Below are 19937 nucleotides of genomic sequence, written 5' to 3'. Positions count from 1 at the left end.
GGCCTCCAGGGGAATGGGGAAAGCCGTTTTCACCCTCTCCAGGCTCCAAGAAAGCCTCTGGAGCCTGGGGAGAGTGAAAAATGAGCCTACTGGGCCCACCGGGCCCTCACAGTGGGGGGACCATGAGGGGGGGTCATGCGCACATGATGGGGGGGCACAGGGCGGATTGAATTATGGGTGTGGGTACATGTGCGCACGACCCCTTGTGCTCCCCCCACTTTTGGCACGCAATGGCAAAAAGGTTAGCCATCACTGACCTAGAGCTACCTTTATATAATCCCCAAAGGACATACATTTTCGATTTTTAAAATATTTAAATTATTTTTACTCATATTTATATAATAAATTGATGAAAATTCTAGAGACTTTAAAAGCTGAAGATGACCTTTCACAGTTGATAACTCACAATAGTTATTATTCTTTCTTTTGACTATGAATAAGATCAAAATATGCCTTTGAATAAGAGTAACGGAATGGAATATGAGTAATGGAATGGCTTTTCTGCGGAATGGTGTAAAATATGTATTAATACACATGCTCCTAAACTCTATTAGCTCTATAATCAAACTCTATAATATGAACTTTGAAAATGAATTTTTATCTTCTTCATTTAATGAAACATATATTGCAGTTATGCCAAAATCATAAAGATTATATGCCAAGTGCTAATTATTAACGAATGTCATTGGTTGATATATATTTAAAGACATAGCTACAAAACTTCAGGTTAATTAACTATTGCCATGGGAAATAATTTTCTTACACATAGAGTAGAAATGAAGTAGAAAATAACACATAAAATAACGTAGGAATAACCTACCTCACAGAGTTAACAGGACTAAGAAATATAGCTAGCATAGCAAAGAACATTAAGCAATAAAAGGGTGGTGTAAAATTCAGCAAAAAAGTCCATGCATATCAAGAGCTAAAGAAACATTTACCCAAGCTTGGCTTCATATCATTGGGTGGAAGTTCTGCTGGGTAAGCTATTGATCTTGGCTTTTCAGCTACAGCCTCTTTGCAATCTACACCCATGTATCCAGGACAACATCTCCACTCTAATTCGGTTACCATCTTGTATGTTAAAATATATTTAGGCCTCAAACTTGTTCGATACCTGTAATGAATTAAAAGTAGCACATTGAACTATTTTTTATTGTTTTGTCCTTTCAGCAAACCATGTAAGCAGAACAAATACAATAATTAAAATTAAGAACCCTGAGTGTACTATCTTTTAGGCATACTAAGATGTATTTATCATTCCTTAATGTAGATTGTTTATGGAACCAGCTACCACACCAGAGAGCTTATAGTTTATCCTTTGCTGACTGTGTTCTTGCAAGGCTCTGTCAGGGATGCTTTAATCTGGATCCCTTTATTCATCAGATGTTGGACTTGATGGTCTAATTCACAGGTGTAAAACTCATGGCCTCACACTGCCGTCATGTGACGTTTTGCGATGTTTTTCCCATTCACAGAGCTGGGATGGGTGTGGCCTGCGCATGATGCATCCGGCCCGTAGATTGCCAGTTTGACAGCCCTGGGCTAAATCGCCCTTCTATCTCTATAATTATTTCAGGTGAACTCTGGCCTATAACTGTAATAAATCCATTCTTTTTTTCTTTGAGTGAAGTGAAAATTTGAATTTTACCACAGACACAGTATGTATGAAGAACATGGTGAACATAATAAAATACTTGTTTTCTTCAGAGACAATGGTACACAGAGAGACACACATACACAGATTCATAGAGAGTTGGAGATACTAGCAGCAGCATTCCAAAATATTTGAAGAGGCTCATAACAGAAAATACATCACATGTTATTCATGAACAAGCTTACAGGGATATCTGGAAACAGCAATGTGAACCTTTCAAAGGATATAACTACCTTGACTGTTAAGAGTTGCTTCATTCATGTTCCCACACATTGCAAAGCACCTGTTTGAATTATTTGTATGGAATTAAATCACACTGTTGTTCTCAGAATACTCAATTAATGGCTGGATTATCAAACTAGCACATACCTGCACATACAGGTAGTCCTCGACTTAAAACCACAATTGAGCCCAACATTTCTGTTGCTAAGTGAAACATTTGTTAAGTGAGTTTTTCCCCCTTCTACAACTTCTTGCTTCAGTTGTTAAGTGAATCACTACAGTTGTTAAGCTAATAATACGGTTGTTAAGTGAATCTGGCTTTCTCATTGACTTTGCTTGTCAGAAGGTCATAAAGGTGATCACATGATCCCCAGGACATTGCAACCATCATAAATGCCAAGCATCTGAATTTTGATCATGTGACCATGGGGATGCTGCAATGGTCATAGCTGTGAAAAATGATCATAAGTCACTTTTTCAGTGCTGTTGTAACTTTGAACGATCACTAAACAAACTGTTGTAAGTCGAGGCCTACCTGTATACTGTCTCACAAATGTTAATGTTTACATGATCTACGCATGTTAATTCTAAAATATAATATTTAAAATTGCCTTCAAAATCAAATGAAACTGCAATTGCTTTTGAAAACTAAGGGATCCTATACAAATCTTTGCATATTTTAGAAACAGCTTTGAACTATGTGATTTTTAGTTTTGAAAGTTACATCATTTTTTTCTGACTTTTCTGCATTATTTGAAAGCAGGGAAATTCTTTTTATGTACACTAAGCACAAGTCTTTAGTGCACAAAACAAAAATAAATTCCAGTTATATAAAATGTTATGTTATAATCACTGCTAAGACATCTGAAAAACAAATTTATTATTAATTAAATAAATGGGGGAAATTATGTATAGAGCATGTTCATTCAGAAATAAATTCCAGTGTCTGATGCATATAGGTCTAACTTGTAGATGAAATGTAGAAATATGTAAATAATACTTGTAATGAAGGAGAAAAAAGTAGAAAACCTAATATCCTGACCACCCACAGCTTTCCCTGTGTTCTGTTCTTACCCACAACATATACCCACTTATTATTGCACAAGTAATTTAGGCTCCTTTTTTTTAACTCTCTGAAGTAAATGGAATATGATATTTGATTTAGAAGTTTATAAGAATATCTCTATCATAATACTGTTTAAGCATGCATCAAACTTCATGGGCTTCAGACACATAAACTTGTTTCTATTTTAAGACTTTGATATAAGGGATGAGAAAACTGAGTAAAATTTTAAATAACAAGACATTTACAAAATTCAAAGAATGTATACTTGCAATTGCTTTAAACTTCTATTTTTGACATGACTGTACAAGCATCTACTGAAAATTGGAAAACTTATGTCTTAATAGTATTTGGGGTTCCCCTTTAATACGTTATATCAGTTAAAGCAGATGATGGAAATTGAACTTTAAATGATTAAAAAGCTATGAAATCCATTGTACAACTTGCTTTAGCAGTGGAAAGTAACATATAATGTTTCCCAAGCACTTATATTTTGATCCAAATTTAAAAATATCAGTAAAACTGATGATTTTAAAGTCTGTTCTTTTTATGTCCTTAACACCCACTCACATGAAAATCACTATCCTAACAAAACAATTTCAGTTTATTTTCCTTAAGGACAATGCTTCACTTAATACTTAGTTTATTAATTTATGCATAGTAAAATTAGTTACTTAACTCTATTAGAACTACAAACTTTATCTATTACAACACAGAAGTGAAAATTTCATTCCTAACTTGTTACCCATGTTCATCATTAATTTGGTGAATCATCTGCAAGATATTGAAGTCTGACCTTTTCGAATCATTGCTTGATAAAAATAGATTGTGGCATTAAAAGCTATGGAAAATTACTTTATCATGAAGAAAATCGTATCTAAAGCACAAGGAAAATATAATTCAGTGTTAAGTCTGATGCTCATTGCCACTATTTTCAAGCTGAAATAAAAAAGGACTGTTTTAAATATATACTTGCAAAATTATGATTGATCATACATTTTAAGTCATTCTAGCTTCAATATGTAAGTGTAGGTACTCAAAAACTAGCTCTATAGCACCCACATGAGATTATTGTTTTTACAACTGCAGCATTTATACTGCAGTTTTGGCATATAATACCTCTATAGTAAATGCATGTGAACACAAAGGCTGGCACTGTGGACTTTTTTATATGAAGAGGAAGTAAGTGTACATTGCATTTTGTTTCTTATTTAATGAATTTACTAGTTAAGTAACATAAAGCACTTGTATAATTTCATGTCATGTGCCAGTTGCACCCCTTCTTGGACGCTAAGCCAGTGATAACCTTTTCGGCGCCAAGTACGTGCACACCCATAATGCAATGAGTGTGCAACAACCCCCGGGCGCCCTTCATCTGGGTACTGATTACTGGTGGAAAGGTGCTTAGGTTTTTTTATTCCCTTTTTGGCTGGTTGATTGTCTCTTTTGCATAGTCTATATATATTGTTTATGTCTGTGTGTCTATTGATGGCTAATTTATAAGTATTAGGCTTCTAGAAATTCTCTGCTATTTTTGGCTTGATCTAAAATATGAGGATTGCACAATAATGACACATGATCTCAACCTACTTCATTGTGCTGCATCTGGAGCTATCTTTGAAAGCTTCAATTAGTCCAGAATTAGGCAGCTTAGTTGTTAGGTAGGATATGGTGGCCTGAGCATTAACACTAGTATTCCAGACCGTTGTTTTGGTTTTCTATCTGTTTCTGAGTGCAATTCAAAGTACTGGTTTTGAACTTTAAAATCCATCATTCCAAATCACACTCCCAGGGGGAATAACTATAACACCTCTACATAGACACACACACATTGGAAAAAAGAATCCAAAACTAAATACAAACTCAATGGACATTACCTTACAGATGACCCCCACCCTCTCAAAGACCTTGGAGTTTTCATATCCAATGATCTAAGTGCCAAAGCCCACTGCAACTACATTGCAAAAAAGGCTTTAAGAGTTGTAAACCTAATCTTACGTAGCTTCTTCTCCAAAAACACTACACTACTAACCAGAGCATATAAAACATTTGCTAGACCAATTCTTGAATACAGCTCGCCTGTCTGGAACCCATACCACATTTCAGACATCAATACAATTGAAAGTGTCCAGAAATATTTTACAAGAAGAGTTCTCCACTCCTCTGAATACAACAAAATACCTTATGTCACCAGACTTGAAATCTTGGGTTTAGAAAACTTAGAACTCCACCGCCTTCGACAGGACCTGTGTTTAACTCATAGAATCATCTATTGCAATGTCTTTCCTGTTAAAGACTACTTCAGCTTCAATCACAACAATACAAGAGCAAACAATAGATTTAAACTTAATGTTAACCGCTTCAATCTTGATTGCAGAAAATATGATTTCTGTAACAGAGTTATTAATGCTTGGAACACACTACCTGACTCTGTGGTCTCTTCTCAAAATCCCCAAAGCTTTAACCAAAAACTGTCTACTATTGACCTCACCCCATTCCTAAGAGGTCTGTAAGGGGCATGCATAAGAGCACAAATGTGCCTACCGTTCCTGTCCTATTGTTTTCTTTCATTATATCCAATTAATATAGTTATTGCATACTTATGCTTATATATATATATATATGCTTATATATTATATAGTTACTTTCATGCTTATGCTTATATATACTGTTGTGACAAAATAAATAAATAAATAAATAATATAAATAAATAGAATATGGGGCTGCCTTTGAAAAGGCTTCAGCCCAGGGGTGAAATGCTACTGGTTTGCTCCGGTTCAGGTGAACCGGTAGTGATAAAAACTACCGGTTCGGGCGAACCAGTAGTAAAAAAAAAAGCTACTGGTTTAGGCGAACCGGTAGTTAAAAAAAGGTACTGGTTCCTCTGAACCAGTATTTCTGACAATTAGCTATGCAGCGGGGTATAGCTTTGCTAGAAAGCAGGAAAATCTGCTTTCTAGCAAAGCTAAATTGTATGCCACAGCTGATTCCCCCACCCACTGTTCTACTTACCTTCCCAAGCCTTCTTTTGGTCAAGCCTCCTTTCGGTGCGCACAGCGCACATTTGGTGTGCAGTCTGCATGCAAACCGGTTCGGATTTCACCACTGCTTCAGCCAATTAAAATGCTGTAGTGATGCATGCCCCAGGCAGAGTAGGTATTACACGTCTGTTCCAGAAGCTGCTTTGGTTGCCAATTTGTTTCTGGGTACAATTCAAGCTGACCTTTAACATGGCATGGGATCAGGTTATTGAGGGGCAGTCTCTTCCCAATTATACCTATTTATCACCAGGTCAGGCAGGAGGGGTATACGCCTGTCCACAAAGAAGTTCCACCTGGCAGGGTCCATATAGCATGCCTTTTCTGCTTTGGCCTGGAACATTATTCCCCCAATGTAAGCTTAGCTTGTGCAGTTTTCCTAACAGTCTGCAGCGCCCTTTGTATCTCCTTCCCACAAGAAAGTGGTAGGCAGTTCCATAGATCAGCTAAAATGGAGGAGGAGGAGGCTTCCCTGGTGCTCTCATGAAGGTCATGAGGGGAGGGAAAATTGCATAAGCCTATATTATATGTGGGAAAAGGAAGAATGAAAGAGAAAGTCAGATGTCTTCTAGAGAGGTAGCATTAGCTGTGGGGGGCTCTGGAGGTCAAAGGGTAAAATATCTTTTTCCATGGAAGGAGGGACTCCCTGGGAACATGCTGGAATTGGGAGTTGCGGTACAGTTTTCCTCATGGTCCGCAGCTCCCTTGGTTCCCCCTCCCACCAGAAATCAGCATGCAGTTCCACAAGGAGGAGGGGGGCGAGAGAGAAGGAAGCTTCACCTAGGGCTCTCCTGTGGGTTGTGATGGGAGGGAAAATTGCACAAGCCTATATGTTATATGAAAAGAAGAATGGCAAGAGAGCAAGAGGGATGCCTGTTGGTGAGGCAGGGCTGGCTAGGGATGCCAATAATGTGAGGACCCTCTTCCTTAGTGGAGACACGGTGTTCTTGGAATGGGGAGTAAGGGTCAGTTTTCCTCAGTCTTTTGTTCCCCCTTGCCCCCAGCAAAGCAGCACGCAGTTCTGCAGGTCAGCTGCGGAGGAGGCGGCTTCACTGGGATTCTCTCAGAGGTCGCGAGGAGAAGGAAAATGGTGCATGCCTCTATTATATGTGGAAAGAAGACTGACCCAATGAGCTATGTGCTGTCTAGTGTATGCACACACACAATTTTCTTGCATTCAGCCGAAGAGTTCTACCCCTTATGGAGAAGAGTCTCTTTTCCACATCAAGGCACAAATGGGCTTATTGCAGAACACAGAAATGTGAAGTGTTATGTAACTGCTGAAAACAGAACCACTCCCTTATTGCTGAATCCACAGCAGTTAAACATTCCCAAACAATGGAATCATATTTCCCATGAGATTTAACAAACTCACTGTGTTTTTAACTATAAAGGCATGAGAAACTAAAATCACACAAAGGCAAACATTGTGCTATTTAAAATGTTCCAATTATCCAGAGGATCAGGGGTACTTTCTAAAGCTTTTTTTCACAGAAGAATTAAAGATCGCCTTTAAAGTCTATTGGGGATTTCCTAACTGTTTCTTTTAGAAACATATTGTGGTTTCTTAATTGTTAATTTCCTTTAGAAACATACTGTGATAGCTCACAGGAGTGTTTGAAGTTATAACATCTACCACCTGTGTTTTTCATTGAGATCTAAAGTTTGTCTTAAAATGATGCACTGCCTTCCTGAAATCAAATATATGGACAAAACCCTAGTCACATCAAGAAGTATCTTTATGAACAGAAAGTTTTGGCTTTGATTTCCAATGTATTGCTTTCTTTGTTCATTTTTTAAAAATTACAATATATGCTAGCAGAGAAATGCTAGAAGTCAAATTCTTGGTGTGTGTGTGGGGGGGTGGGGGTTGCCTTTAATTCAGTTCATGAGCTGGTCCCTGCAGTTTTCTTGGCAATATTTTTGGAAAGTGGCTTGCCATTGTCTCCTTCCTGGAGCTGAGAGAGAGTGACTGAGAGTCACCCAGTTGCCTTTGTGCCTAAGGTAGACTAGAGTGCAGTTCTCCTGGTTTCTAGCCTGGTGCCTTAATCACTACACCAAACTGACTTTCCAGCAGGGGTGAAATGTGAAATTTGTTACTACCGGTTCTGTGGGCGTGGCTTGGGGGGGAGATAATGTGACGATGGGTGTGGCCAACTTTTTTTTTTTTTACTTTTAAAAGCATTTTTCTACAACCTCTTCAGCAGAAGAGCTTGTAGAAAACATGCTTTTAAAGGGTTCTGATGATCAGGCAATTCAGCTGGGATTGCCAGAGGAGCCTTTTAAAAGCTTTTTTTTTACAACCTCTTCGGCTGAAGAGGTTGTAGAAAAAATGCTTTTAAAGGGTTCTGACAATCCCAGCTGAGCCACGTGATCTTTTTTTTTTACTTTTAAAAGCATTTTTTCGGCGGAAGAAAAAATGCTTTTAAAAGTTAAAAAAAACACCCTCTGATGATTGCGTGGCTCAGCTGGGGCGGGGGCGGGGAAGGATTTTTGCTACCGGTTCTCTGAACCACCTGCCACCATCACTACCGGATCAGGCGATCCGGTCCCAACCGGGAGCATTTCACCCCTGTTTTCCAGCCATTCTGTAGTATAATGAATTTATATATATTTTTATGAATATTGTGATACTACAGTATTATAAATTATATAAACTGTCTTAATAGGAAAATGTAGCAAATATATGTGCCAGAACAAAAAGAATCCATGGGGAAAAAAACTGGGCTCAAGTTTTTCTATTCTTTCTGCAAAATAGTTAAATAAGCCAATTAAATAATGTCAGATTTATAAGTGGCTTCTCCCAGCTAATTTACTCTAAAGTACAATTCTTGGCTTATAATTTTAAAGCAGGAACTGAGTAAAGGAAAACTGAATGTAAAGTTATTCTCCCTTCCAGCTGAATGCAATGTGTTCAACCAACTTTCTGCCTATGCAAATAATGCTGTCTGCTAGTGAATTATTCTTTCTTTCTTCCAAAATAATCATGAATAAGAAGCAGAGCAATAAACCTCTTCCTCTTCTTTGCATGTACTGAATTAACCCGAAGTTCTTTTGAGCAAGTAAGCCCCTTACTCAAAAGGACACCATCTGGTACATGAGAATGAGGGACCATAGCAAGCAAGTCATAAATATGCTAAAACAAAGCAGAGTCTGGTATATATTACATCCAGAGAGTATGATCTATTTTTCAAAGCTGATCACAATGACTGTGCAGCATATAAAAAGACAATGGGTCACAATGATGGAGAGAATATTAAGCCAGCAACACTAAGCCATTCAATTATACTGCTACAAGAAGTTTTTCATTGTATTCCATTATCATTTTAAACATTAATAGAGCATTAGCTTCTTCTTTAAAACATCAAGTAACATTAAAGCTCAAATACAGACATCTATATTTCATTTGGACAAAGGGGAAGCTAGTGTGAACTTCAAGGAAGTTGTAAATTATGCATGAGAGAATAAACATCTGTGCAAATATGATACAAGGAATGTATTGTTCTTTTTTTGTTGATAGAGATAAGTAATATTAGGTCATAGGATGTAAAATCAAAAAGTTCATTCCACCCAGCAATCTGGGATTTACAAACGAACATATCAAAAGACTGAAATAAAGTCTTTTATTTAAATAAAGTTTAAATACTTAACATTTTCTGTCTTTCTTTATATCTTAGTTACACACCCATTGCAACTAATAAGCTAGAATATTTTTTAAAAATCCATTCCTGGTTCATTCTGGTACATTCTGGTACTTCATCCAACAACATTTTCTTGTGTTTATTTTATATATTGGGCTATTTGAATGCATTATTAAAAATGATATAATTCTTCACCTAAAAAGGTAGACATAGGTTAGAGACTGATGCTCATGTAATACTGTTTGTTCAAATGTAACCCAAGTTTGTTCATGTAAGGTAACATCTTAGCCTCAGGTATTTCTTCCTCTCCTTCTTTCCCTTTTATAAGCTAAAGGAAACAGGAGAGTTTCATTTCCACTTCTGAGTATCTAGTTTTACATTGTTTCAGCCCAGTCAACAGAAAGTTTCTTTTAACTGGTACTGATTATGGGAAAAATAATCTACAGAGAAAAAGACACAAAGGGGGAAAAAAACACCACAGAGCCTTTAGGGAAAGAGTGTATAATATATACCCTTCTTTTTTTTAATACTCAAGTCGTAAAATGCACCTATGGTGAGATCATGGGATTCATCAAGCATAGCTGACACTGTTGTGCCAGGAGGCAGTTAGAGAGGCACTTGTAGATGAGAAGCAGAGAGAGGACAGCTAACCTTTCCTCCGTATCTTTTCCCAGGAACAACTCAGACACTTTGCCTTGTTTGGCAAACAAATCCCCATATCCCTAATTAGAAGAAAGGCAACTGACATAAAGAAAAGACAGAGGGAGCCTGCGCCCTCCATTCTTCACACTGCCACTTCCCTTGACAGCAACAAGCTAGTTACAATCACATTTGCAGTTCTGCTGTCACTTTATATATAATTTTATATTTGAAATTAAGATTATTACAAAAATTGGGTTTGACAGATGGGGGGCGCAGACCATGTACTTTGCTCTTGGCATGGAAGCAGTGGGATTTACTTGCTAGACTTTCTCAAACATGGGAATAAAGTATCTTCTCAATACTTCACAGTTTGAGAACAAAGTAATGAAATGGCTTTTGGTACCATATTTCAAGGAAGTTTCACTTGGACAGATGCAATGGCACCCACAGGTTTATTCTGAAGAAAACAATACCATGACGTTTCATTCTACGTTCTTCCTCTCTTGAGCATGTGCTGTGACACATGCAAAAAAGGGGGTAAGGCTTGTGTTATTATGCTGTTCACATCAGTCGGACACCCCTCCCCTGCTTCTACCGCCAAATGGCTAGCTGCTGGCCAGATGGCTAGCTAAGATTTCTATTTTAACAACTCCTTCAATGGCTCTTTGATTTGTATTTAATAGAAGTGTAACTCTTTACATCCCAAAATGTGTATTTATGGATGTCAGGACAACACACATTTCAAACACAGATTCAAAATTATGAGTACATTTTGGCGTCATCCCAATTATTTCAAAGACCGCTGCTGATTTACAGCAAACTTTATGATTGCTCAGGATGTCTGAACCTTGAAATGAAAAACATCTAAGCCAAAGAATTAACAAAGAATTCACCAACAAGCATACACACAGATTGAATAGTAGACTGAACAAAACTCCAGGTACTAATTGTGCTAACTCTGATTAAAGTATTATAAAAAAAACTCTTATCTGATATTAGTCTTAAATTATGTAATTATAATATTTTTGCAATTTCCTTCTCTGGTCTGAATAACATAACAATAAATTGTTGCATGATTTATTGAAGAAGAGTCAACTTTTCTAATTAGCTTCAGCTGTCTTGGACTATAATACAAATATTTTATGCTATAGCTTCACTTTAAAAAAATGGTACATATCCACAGTTTATGCTGCATATGGCCATACTGCTTTGCTGAAAAAGATAATCAAATATTTTCCCGTTCCAGATTGAGGTATTCTTAACTTACATGGGAGCATGTGGGCAGGGTTCTTGGTTCCAAAGACATACATATTGAACTTGAACAAAGCTTTCTGTGCCATCCAGCACAGAGCAGGTCACATTCTTATTCACTACATAGGCACACCAGTTTCTGTAGAGAGGGGGCAAGAACAGAAAAGGCATGCATTACATTAATAATACTGTAATATACAATATACAATAATATTAAAACAGTTTAATATTATTAAGCTGTTTGTCTAAAACAAATATGGAATATTGGTCCAATGTTTTACCCAAGAGAGAATTAAAGCAGAGAAGCAATTGTTTTCTTCCACTTCCTACCACTGGCCCAAAACATGAGGAACACAAAAGATCTTGTAGCAGAAGCTCTAGCACGTGTTCTTTCTAGATGCAAAGATAGAAGTTAAATAAAATGCAGCAGTATAAAGAATAAGAGAATGTATGAGGATAACAGCTCACTTCTTTGTATGTCTACTCAGATGTAAGACTGAGCCGTATTTCTAGATAAGTAGATACAGGATTTGTTTTTTTATTTTGAGATCTGAATGTTGTTACCCAGGCCCAAATAGTTATTACCAGACACGATCAGTCCTAAACAAACATATTTTATTAGAACAGCTGAGAATTACTTCATTCTCAGCTTAGTCCAAATTAAGTTCAAAACAAAGTCCTTCATAAAAAGTCTGTAGGCCTTATCACAAACCTTTGTCTTCTTTGGCACCCTGCCAAAGGCTTTTCTTGACAAGAACCCCACGAAGTTCAGAAACAGGAGACAAGAAACAATTGCAGCAACACTGCTTTCCTACAAAGCACCCAAGAGTCCTTGCTGATCTTTTAAGCCTTATGGGAGGGGCCAATCATCTCCTGGCCTTACTCCCGAGTCGTCCTTTGTGCTTTAGCTGCTCTTGTCTTCTGGCAGCTCTTCACATGTGTGCACTAGGAACAGGCTCCTCCTGTTCCTCTGACTCTCTGCTGTCTGCCTCTGGAGGCTCTGGAGTCTGCACATCATTCCCAGATGGCCCTGGCCCCATCACTGCCTCCGATGCAGAGCCCTCGTTCGGGCCCTCCCCTGACTCCAGGACTGACCCATTGTCCTCAAAAACCTCCTCACTGTCCGACTGTGCTGCCAGCTCTGCAGGCTGCTGGCGGACCACAACACTGTAGACAGAAATCCCTCATTCCAAAATGTGAAAGAGACAGAATTCATAGACATTGTGCTAAATCGTAATATGGTTTTACTTAAGGACTAACATATTATGTAATGCAACATTTATGTTTTATAAGCTATAACTGATTATCAATGGGGCAAACAGTGTCTGTGGGGATGAGAACAGGTGGAATAGTAATGATACAAATGCATCACGATGCAAACTCTGCATGCAGAACAACTGTAAGAAACTAAATGAAAGAGGGCAAATGTTTTAAGTACCAAAATTGGATATCAATATCTTTGCTTACTGTTTTTGCTTGCTGGAATTAAATTCTCCTCATTCTAATAGAACTCTATTTTTTTTAAGACTAAGTATTGCCATCTGTGTGGAGTTTTGCTTAGTGAAATTTTGAAACAATCAAGTACAACAAAAAACTAAGCATCAAGCTACTCTCAATAACAATACACCCAGGCTCACATAAAAAAATGAAAATATGTTGCCTGCTCTCAATAGAAGCTCTATATCTACTCAAACACATAACACACGCACACAATAAATAAATAAACAAATAAAAATTTGGAATATATAGCTGGAAGGAAACTTGAGAATTCACAACGTTGATGGTATATGGAACAAAACTGTGACTGAATCTAGATAAGGGGTGTTATTCAGCAGGTTCTGGAGAAACAGTAGCAGAAATTTTGAGTAGTTCGGAGAACCGGCAAATACACCTATGGCTGGACCCAGAGTAAGGTGGGAATGGAGATTTTGTAATATCCTTCCCCCAGGAGTTGGGAGGAAATGGAGATTTTGCAGTATCCTTCCCCTGCCACACCCACCAAGCCATGCCCACAGAACCGATAGTAAAAAAAATTGAATTCCACCACTGATCTAGATGTTCTGCTTTGGGTACCATGAAGCTTCCTCCCAGAAGGAACAAGGAAAATTACACATTTGGTGACATCCTGAAAGAGAGACTACCTAAAAATCTCAGTCCCAGTTGGAATACCATTTACAAGGACTAAGTGGAGTATGAGTTTCTACTGAAATCATAACTTCAGATGTCAACACTATCCGGATGGAATGACAAAAATGTGATAAAATGAAAGTGTAAAGAACACTTAATAAAATGATCTAAGGCAGTGTACACAAATTGGTGTCTTTATAAGCCTAAAAACTACTTGAATTCTTAGCCAAACAAGATGAGGATTGTGGAAGCTGTAGTTTCACATCTGGAGAATACCAAAATGTGGAACATACACATTTTTATGAGACTATGGGATATTAGCAAAACAGAGGAACCCAATAAATTATGGCTTCTTCATGTAAGCATGCATAGGTAAAAGATATCTTAGTGTACAGTGTAACTGTATATTTTTTATCTTAGACATCTGCACAGTGTCATTTCCAACTGCTTTACCCTCACTCTACAACTCCCACTAGCAAGATGCATTCTACTCTACTCAGAACTTTTCCCTGTTTGCATGTAACCATGACAGAAAGATGCTCCGACACTTTTATTCTGCTATTTTATGCCTATTACAAAAAAAGAGCCCTGGTGGTGCAGTGGTTAGAATGCAGTATTATAGGCAAACTCTGTCCACCGCCTGGAGTTCAATCCTGATGGGGCACTCAGCACTTCCATCCTTCTGAGGTTGATAAAATGAGGACCCATATTGTTAAAGGCAATATAATGACTTGGTAAACTGCTCAGGGAGTGCTACAAAGCGCTATGGGGTGGTATATAAGCCTAAATGCTATTGCTAAATAGTAAGAATGTGTCTAGCACTCGGCATAGAAAGAGTGGAAGGAAACAGACAAGAGTTTTGCTCCCCTAAAACTACCTATACTTGTTTCATCTGAGAATAGATACTTGCTGGAACTGTATTGTAACTTTTATCTTATTTGTAATGAATACTATTAGAGCTCTTGGATTCTTGTTCCTTGATTGTTTCCACTCCAGACTGCAAAGAAGGAATAACAGAATTACAGAGTTGCAAAGGACTTTGGAGGTCTTCTAGTCCAATTGACTGCTCAAGCAGGAAACCCTATACCATTTCAGACAAATGGTTGTCCAATCTCTTCTTTAAAAACTCCAGTGTTGGAGCACCCACAACTTCTGGAAGCAAGTTGTTCCACTGATTAATTGTTCTAATTGTCAGGAAATTTCTCCTTGGTTCTAAGTTGATTCTCTCCTTGATTAGTTTCCATCCATTGCTTCTTGTCCCACCTTCAGGTGTTTTGGAGAATAGACTGACTCCCTCTTCTTTCTGGCAGCCCCTCAAATATTGGAACACTATCGTATCACTCCTAGTCCTTCTTTTCATTACTCTTACCCAATTCCTGCAACTGTTGTTTTATCATCTAGTCCCCTCATCTTTGTTGGTCTTTCTAGAGTGTCAACATCTTTTTTCTATTGTGGTGACCAAAACTGGATGCAATATTCCAAGTGTAGTAAATATTGCATCCAGGGTGCTCATCCTGCTTTGGAACATAAGTTTAGTGCTGTTTGGGAACAGCACTAAAACCATGTTCAAAAGGACTCAAGTATTACTGATATCAATCAATGATTGGGCTCTCTTTGATTAACCAATGAAAAAAAATGCCATCGCTGAATGGCAAGATGGGTGGCATGTAAATTTAATAAATAAAGACAGGCCAAGTTTTGACAAACAGCTAAACATATAGTCTAACCATCTGTCAACATGTTTTTCCACCACAGCCCAATTCTACAATAAAGAGAGTTTAAGCTTTTTCTATGGGCTAGTGAATATTGGTGAAAAGAAAGAAAAACAAAGTTAATGGACCAATTCCTGTTCTTAATGTGTCCTGTACACCATAAAGAAAACTGCCACCCTTTGCCAGCATCATACCTCAGGGAGATAGGGATCGCAATCAGACTTTATATGTTGGTAGTTTTCTGCCAGCTCAAAGCTGAATTGATAGCACTGCAGTCTGGCCATGGGGAACTTTCTTCAGTTACTGCTGAGGATAAGCGACTTTCATGTTCCAGACCATCACTCACTCCATATGTCTTTATCAGAAAACAACTATATTAAGTGCCCCATCAACATTACAATACTGCCTTGCAGCTGAAGAATGGACAAAAGGCAGAGCTAGTTAAGACCAGCCTGGTAGTATTCACAGGCTACAGAAACAGCAGAGAATATTTTTTTGCTGTTAGAAATAATAATCTCCAACTACAAAGAAGCACAACCTGGACTTAAACATCCTGTAGAGAATTAATGACTACCGGATTATGTGCTCAAGGGTGCATAGGCTACATTCATTGCAATTGGTTCAACCCTTGTTCCTTCTTTGTTAGCCACTAGGGCTAAAATCATTTCTCCAAAAATTTTTGACCTGCCATAGATTGGTATGGAACTCTTGTTGGGATTAAATTGTACATAAATTCATTGGACTAACTGTCATCTATCAATCAATAATCCTAACCTTAAGTCATTTGTCAGAGATGGTGTGGGAGTGGCGGGGAGAAAGCACAACTGTGTCAAAATAAGCCAAAAGTAACCAACTGGTACTGGAATTCACTGGCAGTTTTGTGCCGGCTAAAAAGGAACAAGAGCTCTAAATTCATTCAATCAAAGGCAGGATGCTCTACCAACGTTCAAAAGGAAGAAATGAATCCCAAAATAGACGTTGTAGAAGGAACCCGCCAATTCAAGTGCCACACGTTTCTATTCGTGGAGACTCGTGGAAGGAAAAATCCGGCACGTGTGAACTCAGCCCGAAGTTCTTTCAGAAGGTGGCCAACTGCATCAGGCCCTGCTTCCCAGCCCAGGTGTTAACTGACCCCACAGATCGGGGAAGAGCTCGCCAGTCCACCCATTCCCCGTTTTGCCACCAGACCACCATTTGCTCCAACTGGCCCATTCCCCATTTTGCCACCATTTGCTCCAACTCCGAGCTCGTCTCTTCCGAGCTGTCAACACCAGGGAGAAAAGCCGGGATTCGGCGTCTATTCAAGAGACGGGGACTCCACCCAGGAGATTTTGGGTTTTTAAATTATTCACACGGCAGCGTTACAAATGGCAGGAGAATAACATACATACATACATACATACATACATACATACATATATAAAGCCACGAAACTCTCCCCCCATCCCCCAGGCCCGGAGAAAGGAAGGTGGATTTGGAGAGAAGCTGGGTCGCGCGAGTGGAGAGAGTCTTACTTATTTCTGGCGCCCGAACGACCCGGACCCGAGTAGGGGGAGACCTGGCTGAGGCAGCCCCCGAGAGACAAGACCAGCACCACCACGCAGCCAAAGGGTTTCGCGAGAAGCTCCATTTTCGCCCGAACCGGCGCGCCACCAGCTCACTTGACTCGCGTGGGAAGCGACGAAGAGCCGCTGTGGTGGGATTCGCCTGCCCGCCGGCTCCTCTATTCGGTGCTTCGCCGTTTCTTACACGCCTTTTCTCTTCTCCCGCCAGTTTTTTTTCTCTCCTCCCTCCCTTCACTTCGGGTTGCCTTCGCTTCAGTTCTCCCGCTGAGTTTTTCCACCGGCGCAAGAAATCCCACCGACTCTCCCCTCGGGCCCGCTCGCTTCTTTCCTTCTTCTTCTTCTTCTTCCAAAGTTTCCGCCCTCCGGTTCGCACATCCTACCCGAAGGATGTGCTAGACTCCCTCTCCTCCTCCTCCTCTCCCCCGCCTTCCCCGCTTTTCTTCTCTGACCAAACAGCGTGCAACCCTTTCTCATTCTTGCTAAGGAGCAAGGCACAAATTGCTCTCGGCGTTCCTCGGCGGAGAGCTGAGGAGAAACAGCGTGTGGTGGCCGTGAGAAACTAAGTGATAGTGAAGGGTTTGAGACTAGTGTGTATTCTTGGCGCTGCGAGCACTCACGCAAGCGCCTCGGGTGCCTTCGCCTTCATCCACTGGCTCACGGAGCCTTTGTCCGGAGGCCTTTTTAATCTCTCTGTCTCTCTCTCTCTCTCTGCTGGGCAAGGCTTCGCGAGTTTCCGACCAGAAGGAGTTTTAGCTTCCAAATTATTCTCCCCCTGGCCCTTTTCTTTCCATTCGACTGGGGACTGGTTGAACCTTTTTCTTTTCCAAGAATGCTCTTACACAACGCAGCAAGCACGTCCAAAACAAGCGCTCAGTATGTTTAGGCACTTTAGTAAGCAACTAGACAACCCCTGCCTCCTTGGGACATTGTTTCAGGGTGTTGGACATATTCTGTAAGAAACGCACTTTGAGAAATCTGGGTTTAAAAAGTGTTGCCCTGATGCGCTGTTTTCCCCATTTAAAGGTCACGACAATAACAGTTTTGGTAGTAAATAGGCAGGCCAAGAAAATTCTTTATCCTATATATAAATATATATATTATTTATATATAGTCCAAAGTCATGCATGCACTGCACAATTTATTTTACTGTCATACCTTGAAGATACATCATGGTTCATTTCTGAGATCCGAGTAGGACACATTTCTGAAAAAAAAAACACCTAATTATGGTACGGTAATAATCTGCAAACTTTTGCACAGTCACAAGACCTCTCACTTGAAGAAATCTCATTAATCATCTGCTTTTACACCAAATACAAAGTTTCTGAACAAAAGCAAGCAAACTTGTCTAGCTGAATAAGCTTACAACTATATGCTTTTAAACAACAATTTTCAATAGCAATAACACTTAGATTGACATACCACTTCATAGTGCTCTTTAGCCTTCTCTAAATGGCTTACAAGAGTCAGCATAATCTGACTCATAATCTTAACCCTAACAATCAGTTAGGGTTATTTAAAAAATTAAAAAAATAATTAAAAAATAATTGCTACCAACCTGCCTTCCATTGAGCACCTGTATACTGCACGGGCTGTGAAAATATTTACAGATCCCTCACATCCAGGACATAAACTATTTCAACTACTACCCTCAAAACGACGCTATAGAGCACTGCACACCAGAACAACTAGACACAAGAACAGTTTTTTCCCAAAGGCCATCACTCTGCTAAACAAATAATTCCCTCAACACTGTCAAACTATTTACTAAATCTGCACTACTATTAATCTTCTCATCGTTCCCATCACCAACCTCTTTCCACTTATGACAGTATGACTGTAACTTTGTTGCTGGCAATCCTTATGATTTATATTGATATATTGACCATCATTTGTGTTGTAAATGTTGTACCTTGATGAACGTATCTTTTCTTTTATGTACACTGAGAGCATATGCACCAAGACAAATTCCTTGTGTGTCCAATCACACTTGGCCAATAAAAAATTCCATTCTATTCTATTCTATTCTATTTTACTGACCTTGAAAGGATGGGTCAATTTTGAGCTGGTGAGAAATGAACTCTTGGCGGTTGGCAGAATTAGCTTGCAATACTGCATTCTAACCACTGTGCCACCACAGCTATTCAAAACTTGAAATAAGCCATAACTTCAAGTATAACAGAACAATGTCCTTGGAGGCATGATAATTACTCTTTCAGATGCAGAAGATGTTTTGAGAATAAATTAGGACACACTCGTAAATTGTGAGGAAATATTTGTTCCATGACTAGCAATTACAGGTAGCCTCAATCTCAATAGTTAGCTGTTTATATTAGTAATTTAAAAGCTAGTTTTTTATCCACCTTGAAGAAAGAACTTGAGAGTTCTACCAAGTCATTTGAAAGGCAAATGCCTTTAACTGAGCTAGAAGTTTTGATGAGGAAAATAGTGGCAGCACAAGCTATAATAAATTGCAGAATGTGCATATGTTTTTGTTTTGTAAGGAAAAAAATAACACCAATGTGTGAAGTCTGGTAAATGGAACGGCATGTATATAATTAATAATACAATCCCATACATCTTTAGGCAATATAATATTATGTTCTCTAGAGTTCAGTGGAGCTTACTTGATGGCAAGAATAGAACTGCATCATAGTGTAAATATGTTTTTAAAATTATATATATTTAATAAATATGAAAGGAGGAAAGGAATGAGGAGTTAATGCTGATGTTACTAGCTTGAATAAGCATTTTTCTAAAGTATTAATGTTTGGACATATGTAGACAGAGCATAAACATGCTAGCCAAATTTCATAAATCATGACTAATATAAATGTAATACTGTACTTTTATTGAAGTTACATCCTTGAATTCTTACTGACTTACTGACCAGTCATTCAGTGACTGTTTGATGTTGCGGAGGAAGGGAGGGAAGGAGGGAGGGAGAGAGAGAGGGAGAAAGAAAGAGAGGGAGAGAAAGAGAGATCATGGCTTAATCAGTTGTGTTACAGGAACCATT

General features: G+C 38.8%; 1 protein-coding gene across 2 annotated transcripts in view; it reads right to left on the bottom strand.

Moving 5' to 3' along the window:
* The window catches only part of EMILIN2 (elastin microfibril interfacer 2), a 32696-nt gene extending 15403 nt beyond the window's left edge, over window positions 1-17293 (bottom strand). The window contains exons 1-3 of one of the 2 annotated variants that reach the window (XM_058177443.1): window positions 16868-17293; window positions 11531-11653; window positions 942-1117 (exon numbers count right to left, since the gene is read on the bottom strand). In XM_058177443.1, the coding sequence (XP_058033426.1) occupies window positions 942-1117; window positions 11531-11653; window positions 16868-16983 (415 nt within the window). In that variant the 5' untranslated portion in view covers window positions 16984-17293. The remainder of the gene's footprint in view (window positions 1-941; window positions 1118-11530; window positions 11654-16867) is intronic. The other variant, XM_058177441.1, reaches the window with a different exon arrangement.
* Between the last annotated feature and the right edge of the window lie 2644 nt (window positions 17294-19937).

The sequence above is a fragment of the Ahaetulla prasina genome, chromosome 3 (genome assembly GCF_028640845.1).
Source record: "Ahaetulla prasina isolate Xishuangbanna chromosome 3, ASM2864084v1, whole genome shotgun sequence".
Lineage (NCBI taxonomy): Eukaryota > Metazoa > Chordata > Lepidosauria > Squamata > Colubridae > Ahaetulla > Ahaetulla prasina.
This window is presented reverse-complemented; position numbering and strand designations above follow the sequence as displayed.